At 52.2% G+C, this 19033-nt stretch overlaps 7 protein-coding genes and 1 non-coding gene across 8 annotated transcripts; 2 read left to right on the forward strand and 6 right to left on the reverse strand.

Moving 5' to 3' along the window:
• Positions 1 to 1177: 1177 nt before the first annotated feature.
• CTHT_0013460 lies at positions 1178 to 1263 on the reverse strand. The gene is given in 2 exon segments: positions 1178 to 1214; positions 1226 to 1263. It is a non-coding gene; the product is annotated as a tRNA-Gly (tRNA).
• Positions 1264 to 1540: 277 nt separating this feature from the next.
• CTHT_0013470 (phosphatidylinositol N-acetylglucosaminyltransferase-like protein) lies at positions 1541 to 3554 on the reverse strand (the record flags this gene model as incomplete). Its single annotated transcript, XM_006691799.1, has 4 exons — positions 1541 to 1559; positions 1836 to 2400; positions 2454 to 3146; positions 3221 to 3554. 4 exons carry the CDS (start codon positions 3552 to 3554, stop codon positions 1541 to 1543), a joined length of 1611 nt encoding a protein of 536 aa, XP_006691862.1.
• Positions 3555 to 5539: 1985 nt separating this feature from the next.
• Positions 5540 to 6330, forward strand: CTHT_0013480 (uncharacterized protein; the record flags this gene model as incomplete). The annotated part of the gene is made up of 2 exons (XM_006691800.1): positions 5540 to 6144; positions 6213 to 6330. 2 exons carry the CDS (start codon positions 5540 to 5542, stop codon positions 6328 to 6330), a joined length of 723 nt encoding a protein of 240 aa, XP_006691863.1.
• A 4126-nt stretch (positions 6331 to 10456) lies between these two features.
• On the forward strand, positions 10457 to 11950 carry CTHT_0013490 (uncharacterized protein; the record flags this gene model as incomplete). The annotated part of the gene is made up of 2 exons (XM_006691801.1): positions 10457 to 10501; positions 10574 to 11950. 2 exons carry the CDS (start codon positions 10457 to 10459, stop codon positions 11948 to 11950), a joined length of 1422 nt encoding a protein of 473 aa, XP_006691864.1.
• A 431-nt stretch (positions 11951 to 12381) lies between these two features.
• CTHT_0013500 (uncharacterized protein) lies at positions 12382 to 13634 on the reverse strand (the record flags this gene model as incomplete). Its single annotated transcript, XM_006691802.1, has 4 exons — positions 12382 to 12588; positions 12663 to 12738; positions 12888 to 13190; positions 13624 to 13634. 4 exons carry the CDS (start codon positions 13632 to 13634, stop codon positions 12382 to 12384), a joined length of 597 nt encoding a protein of 198 aa, XP_006691865.1.
• Positions 13635 to 14950: 1316 nt separating this feature from the next.
• On the reverse strand, positions 14951 to 15457 carry CTHT_0013510 (uncharacterized protein; the record flags this gene model as incomplete). Its single annotated transcript, XM_006691803.1, has 3 exons — positions 14951 to 15120; positions 15190 to 15205; positions 15272 to 15457. The coding sequence occupies 3 exons, from the start codon at positions 15455 to 15457 to the stop codon at positions 14951 to 14953; spliced, it is 372 nt and encodes a 123-aa protein (XP_006691866.1).
• Positions 15458 to 16115: 658 nt separating this feature from the next.
• On the reverse strand, positions 16116 to 16951 carry CTHT_0013520 (uncharacterized protein; the record flags this gene model as incomplete). Its single annotated transcript, XM_006691804.1, has 2 exons — positions 16116 to 16185; positions 16260 to 16951. The coding sequence occupies 2 exons, from the start codon at positions 16949 to 16951 to the stop codon at positions 16116 to 16118; spliced, it is 762 nt and encodes a 253-aa protein (XP_006691867.1).
• Positions 16952 to 17618: 667 nt separating this feature from the next.
• Positions 17619 to 18960, reverse strand: CTHT_0013530 (uncharacterized protein; the record flags this gene model as incomplete). The annotated part of the gene is made up of 4 exons (XM_006691805.1): positions 17619 to 17838; positions 17957 to 18175; positions 18249 to 18693; positions 18879 to 18960. The coding sequence occupies 4 exons, from the start codon at positions 18958 to 18960 to the stop codon at positions 17619 to 17621; spliced, it is 966 nt and encodes a 321-aa protein (XP_006691868.1).
• Positions 18961 to 19033: the final 73 nt, after the last annotated feature.

The following is a 19033-nucleotide window of genomic DNA, read 5'->3' on the forward strand; positions in this document are numbered from 1 at the left end:
ATGTGGAAAGGCGTTGTGGGCGTGGCTGAGCTGGTTCTGGTGATAGTGATATGTATGGGTCTTGACGGTCATCACTGGGGTGTGAAGGTTGTTTTAGCCTTCCACATTCTTTTTTTTTTTTTCCTTTTGATTTCGCTTTGTTTCAACCAATAGCCTCTGGTTCGTTTTTCATCCTAAACGTTTGTTCAAGTGGCTTTAGTTTTAAAAGATCATGATTACCCCCTCGTCTCTGTGTTAAGAATACCGAACTCGTTGTGTCTTAAGATTGTTTGGTGTTACGGATAGGTTTGGCTGGGTGCTTGGTCTATGTATGTACGGTTGACCCATGTATTTGTCTACATGTAAAAGCATTGGATAATAGGCCAACGGCAGAGTTTTCTGCTGCGTGATGTTCTCTCCAAGTCAAAGCGCATGCACCCTGGCGCTCCCACAATTGGCAATCACTGAGGGCGTCTACAGTCGGGCACAACTTACTTCTGACGAGCATGCCCTCATCAGGCCTGCTCAAGCGCCTTCCAACCCGTACAATTTCAGCTGTCGAGTAGACATGCCATTAAGTCTGCCAATGTGGTCTCAAGTCCCATTCTCCACTTGCACTGGGCCAAAAGCAGTCGGCGCTCACCATCACCCTGTACCAACCACATAATCCGCTGCTCCCACCAATAAGTGGTCATTGAGCTTTATCCAGCAGCTTCCAATTTCCCAGCTCGGCTAAACAAATGGCTGTTCACTGGGTGGCATTACACTGTATGCCACTCCTCGCTGGTGCCAGTATCAAGAAGGGATCTAAGCATATAATTTTTTTTCTTGTAGGGAGCTTACAATTTAGAGAATTGTATCACAGTTTGCTAACTGTAGTATATGAATGTGTACCTCCTCGAGTCCCTAAAGAAACTAGGCAACAGTTACTGCACATGAAAAGAGCTTCTGCCTTGCATATTACTCGGTAATTAATACCGTGCTCTAAACACATAAAAGTCAAAACACTGATAGGCTTACTACCCAAGAAAGTCTTCTTATTCTCCCAGTTCACAGTCCCAAAATCAACGCAGAAGCAAAAAGACAAGACCGAACCCAACCTCAATGCATGGGGAAACTCTCTTTGGATGTTGTCACGGCCCAGAGGTGGAGCAAAAATCTCCCAAGAATGGAGTACTGGAGAGATGTGAAAAAGTAATGCGCCAGCCGCGAATCGAACGCGGGGCTCATCGAATCACTTGCCCGGAATGGCAACGATGAATTTTACCACTAAACCACTGGCGCTTACAATTGTCTGCTTGATGGTCGGCAGAAGGTTGCAAGGTCTTCTTAAACCGTCCGGAGCTAGCCCGGTCTGAATGCTACGTGCTCTGCGACCACGATACATACGACAACTTCGGATGACGGAACCCAAATAATTTCCATTCAGTTTGAGGACAAGTTTGTTGATCATGGAGCATTTTGGATCGAAAAGGCCGCAGAATAGAGAGAGAGAGAGAGAGAGAGAGAGAGAGACTTGCCAGCGACTGAGAGAGAGGCAAGATAACCAAGGACAACCAGATCAAGAAACACCGAGCTCACTGAACGGTTGAACATTAACACCATATATCCTCCAAATATTATATACAACCCCCCTTGCACCAACTCCCATCTAGTCATCATCCCAATGATAATACCTGCGACTAATAATAATCGGCCTTGCGGGATCCCAAGGCCCGTAAATCTCATTCTTATACTTCTGTAACGAAATCAACCACCAACTACACCCTCCCATAGCCAACAAACTCACCACGCATCCAACCACCATGCCCACAATGGCTCTCTTCCAAGGCCACGCCATAATCCCACTCACGCACCCACTGACTCCAACAGCCTCACAAGGCCTCGCCGGATCCCCCAGAATAATGCCCACCCCGGCACCCGCACCACACACCAATGCCACCGTCAACAAAACATGATACCTCCAACTCCTATGCCTGGCAAGCTGCCTAAAAACAGGAAAGAGCCCAAACACCTCAATGCTGAACAGCGTCAGCGAAAACACCTGCCCCGTCGAGGGCAGTCTGCTCGCCAACACAGTCGACGCCATCAGCGCCGCATTCGTCGACAGCGACGCAACAGGCATCTTTTTCTTCTTCATTCCTGGGCCCGGACCAGGAGCGTGAGAGGAGGAGGTGATTGCCACCGCCGCCGCGGTGGCAGAGGAGGAGGACCCGGTGCCGCGGCCGACCCAGCTCGTGCCGGAGTAGTCGAAGAAGAAGATGTTGAGGGCGAGCAGCCAGAAGGACATGGCCCAGATGCTGTCGGAGGAGGTGGAGCGGGTGAGGGATTTGAGGATGGGGGAGAGGCCGAGAAGGGTAAAGTAGATGAGGATGGCGGACTTAATGGTGCTGATGCGGGCGTACATGCGGCTTGAGGGCGCTGGGGAAGGGGGGTTGAAGGGCGGTCGGGGTAGTCGGGCCCTTGCCCTTGACGGGGTGTTGTTACGTTTGGAGTGGGAGGGTTGGCTGGGTTAGGGGTTGTGCTGGCCTGGGATGAGATGGAGTTGAGGGAGCTGACGGAGCGTGAGTGTGGGTGGCCTGGGACTAGGAGAGTATTGCCTGAGCCATTGCCGTTTTCCCCGTTATTGCTGCTGCCGTTGCCATTGCCATTGCTGCCGGTGGTGGTGCTGTTTTCACCATTGTTCTGTGGTTGGGAAGCCTGCAACGACGCGTTCTGATCTTGCAAGAGGTTTGTAGTCGAGCTCGCGGCTGATGGCAAGTTGGACGTGCTGGTCACAATGCTGGTGGCTATCGACGGCCGCCCGGGGCCTGTTGAGTCCTGACGCCGAAGAGAAGGAGGCGGCGCCGGCGGGGGGGGGTATTCTCTGCCTATGAGGGTCCTGGCCTCGTGGTCCGGAGGAAGGGACTGCAATTCCTGGGTGACCCAGTAGTCCCATATCAGCCAGCCGACAAAGGTAGCGAAGCTGCTCCACCCGACAACGGCGACAGGGCTGACCCGCTCTTGGAAGATGCCGACGAAGCAGACGATGAAGATGATGACAGAGCAGACGTGCTGGACGATGACGGTAGTGTCGGCGACTAGCGGCCAGAAGTCATAGGGACGGACACGGGGATTGCGTTGGAGGTTCTCGAGGAAGGTAGCTTGGTCGGTGTAGTTGTCGGGATCTGCCTCATCCTTCGTGTTAGTCTCGATTGCCGCTGATATCTATACATAGCACTAATATCCAGAAGACCCTTACAAGACTGCTTCACCCAGAGCAGCTTCTGGAAGCGCTTGCGACGGCGACTGCGGCTGCGGCTGCCGTCATTGTGCCGGATGCGACGGCGGTCATCAGCGCTGGGCCCATTGCCGGCGGCAGAATTGGCATACGGAGTCGCGCGACGGGGCGGGGAGGTCGGGGCGTAAGCGTCCTCGGGGGACAGATGCGAGGAGGAGCGATGATGGAGAGAGGACGAACGAGAGCTGGTCGGCAGACTGGCCGGGAGGGTTGACGATCGTACCAGCTTTGGGAAAGGCGTCTCGGTATCGGAGGGGATGGCCGACTGGATATGGGGTCCGGGAGGAGGGGCCATGGGGCCATGGAATTCCGAATTATTGCAATATGGCAATATAAAATACCGATCACGACGGCCGGCGACGGTGCTCCATTCACTGTACTCAGACGCAAGCGAACATGGGATCTCTTATCGCTCAGAATGGAATGGCATTAGTAAATGCGCCTTGTCTCATAGTGAAATGGTGAGATGCTTGTCCGTGATGCTAATTGGTATCCAAGACGGGACGAGACACGACCAAGCATGCTTGACAATCGTGAAGCGCGACTCGACGTCCTCAAGGGGTACACGCACGGACCACGTCTTGGCTCTGTGGGCCAGCTTTCCGCTGGCTGATCGACGTTGGGGGCCAAAACTGGCACCCCTCCCTCCCCGCCGTGGAGCTTGACATTCCGATCGTCTTGGCACCCGGGCGCTGGAAGGAGGGACGAACAGCTGCTATTCTCTCATCCGCCTCAAGGCTTGGCAAGGGCAGCGTGCGAGATGAGCGCGTGGATTGTTGAACTGCGAGATGGGTGTCAATTTGTGTCCGACGGTTGTATGTGTACCTCTAGACTTCTCATCCTCTGAGAGCTGTTTGTTGATTGCTCCGTGTCTACCGACACATATCTTCGCTGGGACCTCGCAGCACGTGCCCTGGCCTATCGCCAGGATGGAACGAAAAGCGAATACGCCACAGCCCTATGCAGCGCCTAGCGGATTGCTCCTTGAGACCCTTGCTCCCTTGTTTTTTTTTTTCTCGGACTTTTCCGCTCGTGTCTGTGGTGAGGCGCAGCCGAACCTACTGTGCACATGGCAAGTTTCTGCGCTCTATGAGTAATCCATAATCCGTAATCCGTCGCCGGTAATTCGTCCTCAGTCTCAGGTCTTTTCTAGCATTCGCTGAGGTTACGATGGTCTTGCGGACCGGCCATCAGCGAACTTGATAATGCAGAAGATAAGATAAGGAAATGTGCAGAGCCGTCATCGTTAACCATGGTGGTCTGCCGTTTGCCATGTTGCGCTGTGCAGAACGGCCGAGCAACTGTGAAGCCGTTGTCGACCAGCTTGCAAGCTTCCGAGCGCCACACATGCCGGGCAATGTTAGTGGATGCGGTACTTGCCCAAGTAATACACGTGAACACAGTAGGTTATCCAGCAAAACCGTAGAACAATTGGATGCCCACTTGCTGCACTTCCCCGGCGGGTTCCTGGTTCTTGACGGCGTACCTGTTATGGACGGCCTACAACGTGACGGAATCGTCGGTGATAATACCTAACTAATAATCAAGTTACAAAAGCATAGCTTGCATGCTGGCATGCCTACCCGTGGGCTCCCCGGCTGGATGGAAAGTGGACGTAAGATCGACATCAATGCTTGCAGAAACCTCTCGGTAACCTTTTCTCGGCGCATGGGTGCGACCTACTAGCAAGTCGCTTCCAGATTTCTCTGGTCTGCCTAATCCTTCCCATCGTGCTCTAAGTACCCTAATCAACCTCAAGAGTTAATGCCCAATGCGTAGCAATGGATGTTTAACCCCCGCGTGTCAGCGTGCCATTGTCCCCAGTCTCCGGATGTGCACCTCAATGGACATAACCTCTCCCCCCCCCCCCCCTCTCTCCCCAAAAAGTATCAGTCTGGTCGTGGCTGTACCTACCTGCCTGTAGGCTTTCCTGTCTGATCTGGCCGCGGAGCTGCTGGGTCTTCCGCGACTTAAAGTATCCGTGCTGTCGACTTCTCATTCCTTCCCTCCTTATCCCTGTGCGACTACCTACCCCTTTATCCTCCCCACAGAGCCAAGGAGAAGCGAACGGACTGCCCTTTTTATACGGATGCTTTCCTTCATACACTTCGATTCCTCCTCAACTTGACCCATTCCTTGACTAAGTCTTTCGAACCTCAGTCTACCGTGCGCCTGACGGCGGCAATTATCTACGTCACATTTTTTTTTGGATCAGGCATACTTCCTGCTTTATCCAACTTTGGCCTTAACCCGCAGAATTAAACCAACTGCTACACGACTATGAAGTTGAATGGTAGTTTTTACCTGGTCCTGGGCTGTGCCCAGGTAGCAGCATCCGCTGTACTGCCCGTCTTCTTCCCCAAGAACCCGAGCGAAGAGGCTCCCGATGTGAAGAGCATATATCCCACCCTGGAGAGCGAAACTTCCAGTCAGTCTCCTCCACTTGTCAAGAAACTCTACGCCGAGATCATGCTGCTTCGCGCACCGCGACCGCTCTTGGAAGCGCCATCTTCAAAATCCTTCACACTCCCGCCACTGTCAAAGCACAGAATACCGAAGCCCAAATCGCATCCACTGTCCGACCCGGATCGGAAGGAGGTGGGGGGAGAAGGGAACTTCAACGTTTGGGGCGAGGAAATTACTGGGGAGTCTTCTGTAGAGGGGGAGGAAGACGGAAGGACGGTCCAGCTGATCGACGTCATCATGGCATCGCCGCCCGCGCCGCCTCCGCCACCAGCTTCAAGTTCAACTGTCTGGCCGCTCCGGCCGGCATGTATGAGCGGAGTGCTGCCGAGCGATCGGAACGAGACCTTGCTGGTGTACTTGGCGTTGGCGTTTGTGGTGACTGTTGTGGTGTGCGAGACTTTACGCGAAGCTGTAGGGAGGTGAGTGTTTCGTCGGTCTCTTTGGTGACGCTATCATTGCTGACAACGGCGGCTTTGACTATGTGTAGCGTGAAGCTGTACCGTAGAGGTGCGATACGGCTAGAAGAGGATATACCTGATCCTGATCCTTGCGTCGAGGGGGAAGAAGCAGGAACGGTTGATGAAAAGAAGTCTTTACTCGTGTAAGTTATTGTGTGTTGAATAGACAACCAACTCAGAGATAGTATACATCCGACGTCAGTTTCCTTTGTCAGGCCATGTCTGCGCCTTGATATGTCGAGGAAGAATAATGCCCGACAATTCATGAATATCTGTTCGATCTGCCTTAATGAAGGCAAAGTGATGGAATGAGAGCATCTGTTTAAGGCAGTGCAGCTGCAGTTCCAGCAGGATCTGAAAGGTCGCGGACGGTGTAATCGGCAAGCAGCTTGATCCAGTTGCGGCCCCTTTACCAACGCCGTCATAATCCCGGGGGTTAAGGAGCAGCAAGCCGGGAAACGTAAATGTGCGGTGGCAGCTGGGCGTTGGGAGGGATTCCGGGAGCCTCTTCCAGTCGCCGGCGCTTAAAGGACATGATGGTGGGGGCGATGGTGTAAAAGATGGGGAAATCCTTCCCACGATCCTTCAGATCCTGGAGGAATTGATGATAAGCACATTCACACCAGGTTGCTTCGTCTCAGTCTCCCTTCCAGCTGGGGAAGTCAAGGAACTGCTCATATGTCGTCACTCCCAGGGGCCAAATGTCGACAAGCATACCATAATCCCATCTGTCGTCAGGATATAGTCGGAGCTCTCCATGACCGTTCTGATAGACTTTTGGAGCCATGTATATATTGCTGCCGATGTAGGAGATTGGTTCTTCGCGGCCCATTGCTAGCCCAGAATCTGCGAGCTCGACGTGAATGTTGTGTTGGGAGCGGAGGCAACGAAAATGTTGCCGGGCTTGATGTCCCTGTGAGCATTGGAAGGCTTCTGTCCGCGGAAACAAATCAAGGCTGATAGTCATTGACGCAAGATGAACACAATTTTGTTGTGCTGTAGGACATCATATCGATATAGCGACATTCCGGGCATGTGTTCAAGTCTCCAGAGAGACCAAGGGTCGGATTTTGAAGCTAACAGGTGCACAATGTTTTCCTTGAAGACAAATGTTGGTGAATATTGCTTTCCATAATAAGGATGCAAGTTGGACGTACATGGCTGACTCGTGACATTATCCGAGCTTTTCTCTGCCATGTCTCTTCGTTGACGCGTCTCCTCCGCAGGAGATCATCTCGGAGCTGTTCCTCCACGAAATCCTCAAAGTTCCCGGCAGAGAAGTAGTAAGCAACTGCATCAAACCCTCCTGTTCTCAGACCGTCCTGGAGGTGCCTGGTGTATACGTACCAGTCGGCCGTCTGGTGTCCAATGGTTTGGCAATAGTTAGGCGGTTCATGAGAGAGTCAGGGCGAGCAGAAGAGAATAATGGATAATTGGTGTTCTTGCCCCGACTGCCCTGTGATCGCTGATGACCAATTTGAAGTTGCTTCTCTTACCTTTGCCAGAATCAGCATATGTAACCTCGGTTCCAGTCAAGGAAACCTAAGTTTTTTTTTTTTTTTTTTTTTTTTTTTTTTTTGTACAATCAGTGGCTTGAAGTTGCCGAAGGTCAGGCTGAAGTGCTGGAGGTTGATGCGATCGACTTACAGCTCGACATCGCGGTTTCTGCCTCTCCCGAACACGGATCTATGAGGAGAGCTTGGGTGGCTCGCTGAACCTGAACTGGATATGTGGAAGCTAAGAATAGTCTGAATCGTCCTCGGCTAGACCGACAGTTGCCTTACGTTTATCATGGCTAGGCTTTGGCTTAGACTGCGCCAACAAATAATCTGGATAGGATTTTATCACTTCATTTGCCAAACTGAGGTTGCCTGCGTAGGGGTAGAAACGAGCAATGACGCCGGAATCGTACATCTCCTTGTCAGTGGATATGGAGGCTTCAGGCTTCGATGTAGGGGTTGAAGATATAGTTTTGTTTTGCAATCAAGAAAGAGAACGGACTGCGTAGAAAATTAGGCTCAACGATCTCGATGACAGAGCCATGCTGACTCTCTTCATGATGTCGAAGGTCGATCCAATTTTATATAAATATGCCTGCTGCTTGGGATTGACATAGACGCCGAGGCTTTGAAAAGCTTGTCAGAAAGGTCAGAACGAGCAGCCAAAATCCTTGGATCAATGCTCGGCGGTCAGCAATAGACCACAGGATTAGCCACAAGTCCAGTGTTTTCCGCATGAAAGAACAACTGTTGGCCTGACGGGCTGAGAACACGCCAAGTATGGCGCTCAACAGCCAAAATTACAACTTCATAAACAACACTCCGAAGTGAAGAACGACTGCGCGCATGAAAAACTACTCGATACAGTTTGAATGTTCTATTTGACATCGAAAAGCATACCATGCTTCGGTTGTGCCGGGTTGACATCCTGAATCTTCGTCGCAAAGATGTCTCAGGATGAAGCGATTGCCCATTATCTTCTAAGCTTAAACGACATGAAATCGCTGGTTTCCTGAGGAAACATCGGTGCCCAGGTGGTAATTTTGAGCTCCCCGTCGATGGATGGCATAAGCTTCAGCTAGACGAGCATATTGAGCTTAGAGAGTGATGGCTGTTTATAACCCCACCGAGGCTCGTTGTATCATGAATTCTAACTCAATATTATCTATAAGGCACAACAGCAGCATCTGGCTGAGGATCCAACAACATTCTCACAGCCTGTGAGCGCTGATGAGCTCATGGCACGCTTGCAGGATATCTCATCAAACGCAGATGGCAATGATGACAATGACGTCTCCCAGGCACCGTTGGCTAACAACTCAAAGGAGTATCTTCTATCAGGGAATTGAATGAGATGATTATTCCTCAATTCACTTACTCGTTATGCGCCAAAAATAAATATCTACTAGATCCTTTAGTTACAGCAAATTCAGTATCTATCATCATTCCACGGATAGAGCTCTGAGGGGACGGTAAGGGAATGTAATATGAACGAGAACAAAACGGCGGCGGTGACCAAAGCTGCCGAGGAAAAGGACAAAGAATAAAGTGGAGAAATGACCGCAGCTCTTTGGGCGTAATTCAAATTCTCTTGTTTTTGTATGTATTACTCCAAAGGAACAATGTCATCTTTGAGACATGAACGGCCAAGTTGGCTCAGAGCGTCTCCGAGGTCAAGATCAACTGGAGTCAGCCCATCATTTGAGCCCCGCTTAACACGAGCTAAGATTTAAAATGTGGGGCGTACTCGGGTGAAGAACCCGGTAACGATGTTATGTGTTCCTGTATTTGTATACAAGCTTGAGAAACTTTATGTGACGATCCAACTAGCCTTCCTGAGATTGGCTCGAGCTTGGTTCAAGGCTTTTGGATCTGAGAGACAGGAGTTCTCACGCAGATTCAGAAGTACTGCGGTCACCAGTTGGTTTTAGGCAACTGTTTGTATTGCTGACTGGCAGGTTCTTTTCGTTCCCCCCCCCTCCCCTTCTGCTGCGAGGAACCTATCTCTAACTTATATACTCAGAATCCTTCCTCGTCTCTTCTACCAAAGACCTTTAAGTCTTTCGTCGGAGATTCTCGGCTTTTGATGATCTTTCACTACTGACACTTAAGCTCTGAGATCTTCTGTTGGTGATTCTGGGCTCTGACAACCTTCCGTCAGAACCCCTTGTTTCTTTGCCGCTTGACACATTCTGTTTGTTAGTCGTGACATTATAGTTAACATTTCGTTCAATATGTCCCAGATCTTATGGACAATTAAAATAGTGTATTGTTCTAGTACTGATGGTACTGAAAGTTCTTGGGCCCGAAAGCCCGCTCCTATGTATTACCCAGAACAAGTTATATAAAACGGTGCGGCTGACGAACGTTAAATTAAGAAAAGTGGGGTGTGGAGAAGCTCCAGCTACGCGACTTGAAGCTTATGAAGCGCGAACTTCGACCTACAAAAAGTTATAACTGCTTAAATTCCCAGGGCGTGCTCCATGAAGGTGCGATTTCCTTTACTGTGATTCGGCCCACTCTTGCATTCAATAACCAAGTACTGTACGGATGGAGCTGCAGTTAAAATATCTTTCCCATTCCATGGCTGACGCGAGAAGCTTCGAAAAGTCCAACGCGACAACCTGAACTCCAGCTGAGCGGTAACATCTCGACGAGCGGTCTTCAATGTCAGTCATTTGCTGATTGCTGTAGTTCTACGACACTGTCTTGATCCACCCCCGAGAAGACAACATCGACGGAACCAGAGCGGATGCGACTTTGACGTTGCAACCATGTTCTCCTGGTCGTCTATCCTCCCGGATTTCACCCCGCTAGACGTATATCTCCCCCCCCCTTTTTTTTTCTTGCCATCTCCATCTCCACAGCATCACTAACGACCTCCTTCACAGCCCCATTCCCTCTGGTATACCTCCTCCCGCAACCCAAATCTCTCCCTTTCCCCCTACGACACTTCCGCCGAAGGCGTTACCAACCCAACTGCCCCCGCCACAACCCCCAATGCCGCTACGACAACAGGCACACCCCGCGCCCCAACAGGCCCCTCCAACCCCGCCCTCACCGCCGCAATAATCGAGCGCTCCATGCTCGGCCGGCTGCGCGCCGACGAAGCTTTGCTCGAGCGCCGGCGCTCCGCGATCGCGAACTATGGCAGTACGTGGCTGAAACCACCTGGTATTTCCAAGACATTGTTCCAGATGCGCGAGGAGAGGAGGGAGGCCGAAGAGCAGGCGGAGGCTCTGAGACGAGAGATGCTTGCGCAGGAGTTGGCCGAGGCAGAAGCTGCGGCGGCTGCGGCGGCTGCGGCGGGGGTTGAGGGGGATGTAACCGGGTTAGAGGGGGAAATTGGGGGTGCAAGGGGAGATGTGGAGATGGAAGGGGAGGGGGAGGGGATGGAGAGGGATTTGGATGAGGAGATTCCGGATGCGGATGCGACTGGGGGGTTGTTTGGGTATGATGGGAATAGTGATGATGAGGAGGAGGAGGAGGAGGAAGAAGAGGGTGAAGAGGAAGAGGAAGAGGAAGAAGACGAGGAAGATGAGGAAGAGTCAAGCCTCTCCCGGATTGAGGCGATACAGCAGCGTCGGGCGCAGCGGCACGAGTTGGCCAACCGCATGGCAAATATGCGCGCGACGGAGGACCGCATGCGGCAAATGCTGGTTCGTGGGGGGGCCGGCGGGCAGGAGTCTGAGGATCTGTATGAGGGCGAGGACGACTTTGACGAGGAAGAGCACGCGCAGGTATTGGAAGAAGACGATTTTGTCGGTGGCAGAAGCAGTCCTAGCCGGAGCCGTGGCGGTACTTACTCACATCATCATCGGCATCATTATCACCACCATGTTGAGGTTGATCCTAACCTTGATATGGACATGGACGCCAATCTGGATGATGATATCCCCGAGGCTGAAGAGCTTAGTCGCTATGAACATACTGACTCGGAGGCTGAGGTTTCTAGCGAGGAGGAAGGCCCCGAGGAAGAGGAAGAGGAAGAGGAAGAAGATGAAGAGGAAGAACAAGCAGAGCTGCAGGGAGAAGAAGAGGAGCAGGAAGAATTGGACGAAGAAGAGGAAGAAGGAGACGATGACGAAGATGATGGTCACGGTCGCCGGCTGAGTTATGCCCGTAGCTCGCGGGTCCTTGGTCGTAGGGCTTTCCAGCGCAGCACCCATGGGCGGCGGTCGAGCCTTGATATCAGCGGCTTCCTTTCACATGATGGGAGCAGCTTCTTGGAAGACAATTCACACCTCCGAAGGGGCTATCATGGCTAAGGTTGATGGCTACCTGCTTGTTCGCTTAATGAGTATCGATACCCGTTCTGATAGAGGGTCAGGCGTCTGGATAGGTAGTAGTAGGTTTACATCTTATGGCTAATGTCTACATATGAACGAGGTGTCATGTTTGGACATCTCTGATTAAGAACTGCATATGAGTGAACAGAAAACATAAACCATGTTCAACATTATTACAAAAGTCGTATCTCAATCAACAACAACAAGCCCCCGTGACGACAGAATGCAAGTCTGTTTTACACCACACAGCCCGTTTATTCATACCATTCATCCATCAATCCATCCATACAGACAATGCTCTGCAGTTTGTTATCCCAAAAAGCCCCCAACTCCAAGGCATTATTACTTCGTGCAGTATTATCATCGTTCGTCCAATTTTTAACCCGCTCATGACCCAGGATCCGTTTTGCTTAGAAAAGCCACACGTAAATAAACAGGATAATCACGGCCACGAAAAACCCCAGCCAGGCCTTCCAGCCGACGCCGGTCCGCTCGGCCATCAGGAGCATCCTGTTCATGGTGCCGCGCAGGCGCAAGCGTGTTTGGTCAAAGCCTTCGTTCATCTTTTCGGCGAGCGCGGAGGACTCGCGGATTTCATCGCCTATAGCTATCGTCATCTACGTACAATGTTAGTATTGGGAGATGGGGAAAAAAAAAAGGGGGGGGGTTGTACATCTTTGAGTAGTTTAACCTTGCCCATGATACCTTCTACTTGTTGTTCGTTTTGGCTCTCGAGCTCGTTGAGCACCGCGTCGGAGTATTGGCCCCTGTGTTCACCGTCAGCATCAGACATCTCAAGCCCCTCAGCGACTCCTTCTCTTTCTTCCTGATTAACCAACCCTCATCAACCTCATATTAACCTCACCTCCCTTCAAACCTAGTCCCAGATCTCGAGGAAAACAAAAGGGGAACTCACTTTTTATTTGGCGTAGCCGCCCTAAACCCCCTTCCGCCAGTTTCCCCCCCAACACCCAAATAAGGATTTCCCTGCGCCGCCCCGTGACTGTAGCCTCCCCCCACACCAGCTCCATACCCGCCGTAGCCACTACTCCCTCCCGTTGTCCCATTTTGATTGCTGCTATAGGGTGATGATTGACTGTGTCGGTAACCGCTGGCAGGGGACGCACTCATCGTCCGGTTGATTGTACTGCTGGAGCCGGTGTAGCCGCGGAAGAGGTCGGAGCGAGGGTCGCGTTGGTGGAGGGTTGAGGGACCGAATCTGATAATGTTAGTGCCAGTTTTTTTTTCCTCTTTTTTTTTGGGGGGGGGGTTCTTTGGTTATGTCCAGGGGGCAGGGTAGGTTACTGAGTGGTTTAGGGGTTGGAGGTGTATGCGATGCGATCGAGGATCTAGGTGTTGGCAGTGATCGAGATTCTGGGGGTGTAAGAAAGGTTATCGCCGCTCGCGTGGAGCATCCTGGACGCTCGTCGCGAGTCTCTTGCCATCGCTAGCATGTCGCGATCATCCCCAGCGTCGTCGCCGTTGCCAAGGCCCGCCCCTTAACAACCTTCAAAACCGCCAGATCGACGGAACGATAGATCGCGCTAGCATCGCCGATCTGGATCTCGTCGCTCCCACACCGATCATATCGCCTTTCCTCTTTTCCCAGCACAACCCCCCAAGGCGCTTGCAAAGAACCGGAGTCAACTCACCTTGAAGCCATTTTGCGCAATGTATGTAGTAGGTAAGTTCCCAGGCAAACAAATGTTCTGATCTCGGAGTTATGCGCTATCTGCCTGGCATCGCGCCTCAGTCTAGGCAGAAAGAATATAAATCAAGCTCGTTCCTGAGAAGGACAGAGAGGCGCCAGCAAAAGCGCACTAAAAAACGCGGGTAAGGGCGAGGTATGCGAAGCAAGCTTGCCCCCCTGGAAACTGTTCCGCTCCGTTGTAGAATGTCCGGTATTTGACTTTGGGGCAAGCGAGCGCCCTCAAGCAAGCGATTCGGCGACCGCTCTGGCCCTGTGGGCGGGTCGGGCAGAGGGCGGGTCACAAGGGTGCCAGCCCAGTTTCCCCTAGCATCCGGCTTTTTTTGGTTCTTAACTCTTTGTCCAGCCAGTCCCGACAAAAAGCGTCCAAAGCCCACTTTGCAAGAAAAATCTTGGCGATCGCGAAGATTGGCCAATCTTATCGGTACTGATTTCTTTTTTAAAGAACCGTCGAATTTGCTGCAAGGAGGAAGGGAAAAAAAAAGTTGGGTAGTCATCAAGTTCCATGCATGCTTTTTAGGAGATTTGCCACCTGTGATGATGGTGAGGGACGGGGCTTGCATTTGTTCCTGACATGGGTGCTACAACAATGGGTATTTGTGTGATCGAATTTAGCTTCTAGAAGGGAGACATGATCAAATCACTGGTAAGGGTGTTGTACTGGATCCTGCGATGAGAGCTGGAGTTGGGTCGCTTGCATGTGAATCCAAAGCGAGGTCTGGGAGACATCCAAGTGAAGACTTGTTTTGGTAGACCCAAAAACATCAAGGTGCCGTCTCAGGACGACGAAGAAAGGAACCACATCTCCCCAAGGCAATAAACAACAAGCATCGCACTGTAGTGGGCGAACAATTGAGATACTAGGTCAGATCGACCATATACTTGCTCGCCTTGCGGCGGCTATCATTGCTAATCCTCGAAATCGCCAAACCCAATCCCCAACTCCCATCCGGCCACAGACGCCTACAAAGAGACCTTCCGTGGAGTGGTCGGCGCTGTCAGTGACACCAATCAAGCTGCTACGGAAGACTGCCACCGTCCCAATCCTAAACCCAGATAACCCGCAAAACAAAGAGGTATCCAGCCCGATGGATACGTTCCCATTTCCCACAATTCTTTTTTTTTCGTTCATCCCAAGACGTATAGAAAGGAAAAGAGAGGAAAGTCGTATGACCAAGGGGGTATGGGCGCCGATCCAGCGCGCGACCCGATGGCCAAGCCAGTACGAGAAGTAAACTAGCCTGCTCACCGGTCGTCGTTGCAAAGTGCGCTTAGTCCTCGTCCATCTTGTCTTCGTCAACGTGGAAGTCCTCGTCCTCCTCATCGTCGTCGTCATCCTTGGGGGGGTTCTCCTGAGCGGCCTTAGCGAAGTCGATCACCTTGCCGCGGGTGCGACGGCCGACGATGTTCTCGGGGTCGATTTCCTCGAGGTTGTCCTCTTCTGGTGATGGTCAGCGATACGACTACATGCCGTTATGGGGGTTAGTTAGGGGACGAAGTGTTGACGTACCAACTTCGGCGTCCTCCTGCAATAAAGTTATTAGCATCGCGCGTCCGAGGATAAACAATCTGACAGGATGTAATTGTCTTACCTCATCCACATCATCATCCTCGTCATCATCCTCGTCATCCTCCTCGACCGAAACCATGGAGGTATCCTCGAGCTCCTCGGTGGCAACGGCCTTGCCCTTGCCTTTGACATCGGTAACCTCGGTCTCAGCGACCTCAGTGGTCTCAGCCAGAGTGACGGGATCATCGTTGCCGTTCTCAGTCGCCATTTTTGCGGTGTTGTGTAAGCCGAGTTGTTGTGGCTGTTACTAGTAGGCGAATTGGCTTGATGGATCGCTTTGTTTTGTTGTGCTGTTGTGTGTTGTGTTATGATAGAATTGCAAAACAAAGTGTGAGTGGGAAAGAGGAAGAATTGGATGTGGGAAAGTCGAAGGGCAGGTTCACGGGAAAAGATGAGAAAGGAAGGAAGGCTTGAGGAGAAGGTTGTCGATGCAAGGAAGGGACCAAGAAGGTGTTTGCTAGGGTCCACCACAGCAAAGGACTGGAGCTTCCTTCTGAAATTCTGGGCTCTCGGCATCCAGCTGCCTGCCGCCAGTGGGGTCTCGGTGTGGGGCCCAAGCTTCTCTGTTGTCGCTAATAACCAGCTGAAACGGGTCTGTGCACAATGGCGAACTGCCGTGGCAATAAATGGTTTGTTGAGGTTCGCGAGAGAGAGAGAGAGAGAGAGAGAGAGAAGAAAAGAGAGAGCGAGCAATAAGAAGAACAGGGCTGGCGCAATGTTATTGAGAGTGCTTTTTTGCGGACTCTCAGGTTCCTGGTGCCAATAGATTCATATAACAAACCCACACATACCCATGACTTCCCAGAAAAATAACATCAAGAACCAATGCCCAAAGATCATATTTAGCACTCTATATCACGTATGCATTACTTCTGCTCCTCTCCTGGACCTCCAGCAAGCATCATGAACGTAATAAGAGCAATTGCCCACCAGTATCTATGATAGATCAGTCAGCATCATCTCAGGCACCCCAAAATGCAAAGTTGAACACCTGGTGCAGGGGGACTTACTTCTGAAAGAAAGTCTTCTCCTCCCCCTCCACAGCCACCCGTCTCCCATTCTCGTCCAACACCACATTCCTCCTTTCCAACACAGGCTTCCCCCCCTTGCCAATCTCCACGACTGCCGCCTTGGGGCCAAAGTCCCGCGTATGCCCCGCATCAATCTTCACCCCACGGCAAGACACCCCTAGAATGTGCTCCCTCTCATCCTGATCAGAGGGTATCTCTTCGCTGGAAACAGTGAGAACAAAGTGCGGTGCGTAGCCCTTAGAAAAGTTCTCTGCTGAGAGGACGGTTGTGGCGGATTCCCAGCGTGAGGTGGTGGGGTTGTAAAGGCCGATGCGAACGAGGTTGTTGGGGGTGGTGCTGTCTCCCTCTTCTGGGAGAGTTGGAGGATCGTAAGACATTACCCTCGCCCTCCTCCCACCAGTACCGCTGTAGACCTCCTCTTCATCGTTATCCCCTGAGCCGTAGAAATCATCTTCCTTCAACACTTGCTGCTGTCCCTGTTGTGCCTGTTGTGTTGAGGCCCCGGCCTTAGGAGGGGTGCTGATAGCGATTTCGGCGAGGAGGGTCGGGCGAGCGTCGGGCGCAGCAGCGAGGGGCTGAACGTAGACTGAGGCGATACGCTCGCCGGGACGGGTGCGCGCTGCCGTTGCCGTGGCCAGCAGGGTCGAAAGGAGGAGGGCTGGGAGTTTCATGATGCTCTCTCTCTGCCGCTGTCCTTGGATCTGTGCCTGAGTCGAGATCAGGGCTTGCTGGTCGGTTTCGGGACAGCGCTGCTTCTTGGTAAGTTTGAGTGCAGACAACCGAAGAGTTGCTGCGCGCGCACAGGGATATCGACTGACAGACGAAACTGTTCAGTCCATTCTTTCGCTGGATCCAGGTCGCAGATTGCGGTTCGAGCCAAGGCGTTGGGGACGGCTTGGCGCGCGCGGGACAGCTGCATCCTTGCGCTGTCGTCATTGGCAACAGGGCTTGTGGTGTACAACTCCACCGTCCATTCAGGCTCTTGATCTCAAACCTTACTTGGACTTCAGTCCAAACTCGTTTTCGACCCAAAAGCAGATAGAATTTTGGTAAGACACATGATACCATGACAGTCTAAAGCACTTCGGAGCACTTCGGGTTTATAAACATAAGTGGTATCTCAGGTGCTAGGTGGCATGCACTCTTATGCTTGGACTCAACCAGGAGTCTCGCCAGTTTCCAAGTCCTCCCCTACCATGCATATGGGTAGTATCCAAGAAAAACTCCTACGAAGCCAATTCCAACAGGCCCATCTCTCTCAAACATGTAGGTTGGCTGAAGTCATGTGTTATCCAATTATCAACGGAGGCCCTCTCGATTCGACTCTTCTATGAGTCGCTATTGTCTCCCAAGAAGTCCTTCCTCGCTCGTGCCGGGGGAATCCTCCATCTCATATCCAGACCCCTGTCCTTGATATCCCCCGTCAAAGGTTTCATTGTCGTCAAGTCCATCGTCATCGTCGTCGTCATCGTCATCTTGATTTTGTTCTTCATCATCGACATCCTCATCCTCTTCTTCGGCCTCAAGCTCATAACCCGGGCATCGCTCAACCAGCCCCCTTATAATAGGCCACCAAAACTTCCGGGTTGGGGACTATCTTCCAATCAACCCTTCGTAGAAACTCGAGCTCCAATAAGTTAAGCTCAGCAACTTTGACGCCCCCCACCCGGGCGTACGTCGAATTATTCCAAAAAGCATCTGATAAGCCCTTGGCCGCGACGGTAGCAGCCGTGATAAGGAAGCGGTGCACGGTAAGCGTGTTGATGGTGAAGTCGGCGTACATGGCGCACAGCCGGTCGATGTAGTAGACCATGGATAGGAGGAGCGGCGGGGTGAGTGTGGCATGCTTGGCCAGGCGATGGAGGTAGTCGAGGACGGAGATGCCTGGCGCCGTTCTATAATGGAGCCACGGTCAGTCCCCTGACGACCAACAAAGAGTTTCAGTCTGTCACAGGGGCGGGGTCATACCGGGAGTGAAAGCGGGTAAGATTTCTTGATTTTAGAGAGAGGGCGTCATTGGTCTCGATCAGTTCGCCGAGCATGTGCGCAATCAGGACAACCATATCTTCAACCGGGCAGTGTTCATATCGCAGCGGCAGGATCTTGGGCGGTGCCATATCCGGCTTAGCTCGTTTCGGTATTGCGGAAGGGCTATGCGAGGACGAAGTTCCAGAGCACCCCGGCACCTGAGAGATTCGCCTCTTCGACGGAGAGGGAGATGGGGGAGCCGAGTGGACGCATTGCGCCTGATGATGTGATGCAGCCGTCTTGGAGCGTCTGAGGTGCTGCGCTGCGGCTACAGGCCGCTCATCGGGATGAGCCATAGCTTCTTCGGGAGCTGGGGCAGGCTCTGGGCCCCGTGGCACGGGATCGGGATCGGGCTGGGAGGTAGGCGTAGGAGGAGGGTGGGGAGCTTGTGGGTGCAAGGCGCCGGCAGGCGTCGTCCATGTGCTCCGTAGGCGGCGATTGTGTAGCAACGTCTTCGGCTACATATCGCTTCGACAGCGGCGTAGCTGAGGACGGGGCGGGCGTTTGTGTTCACTTAGGTTGTGGTCGAGCGGTGTGCTGAACTGAATGTGGGGGTACAGCGTCTAAGACGATCGGCCGCCTGGACCTGGGAGAAGAGAGCGGAAAGTAGAAGGCGAAGACGAAATTCGCAGTTAGGATGGTCGTAGGGCATAGTGAAAGGCGTGGCTGCTTCGAGGCGACGCATTGATTGGGAACGTGGGAACGGAAAACCGCGCCAACATAAT

This window comes from Thermochaetoides thermophila, assembly GCF_000221225.1.
Source record: "Thermochaetoides thermophila DSM 1495 unplaced genomic scaffold scf7180000011814, whole genome shotgun sequence".
NCBI classification, from domain to species: Eukaryota; Fungi; Ascomycota; class Sordariomycetes; order Sordariales; family Chaetomiaceae; genus Thermochaetoides; species Thermochaetoides thermophila.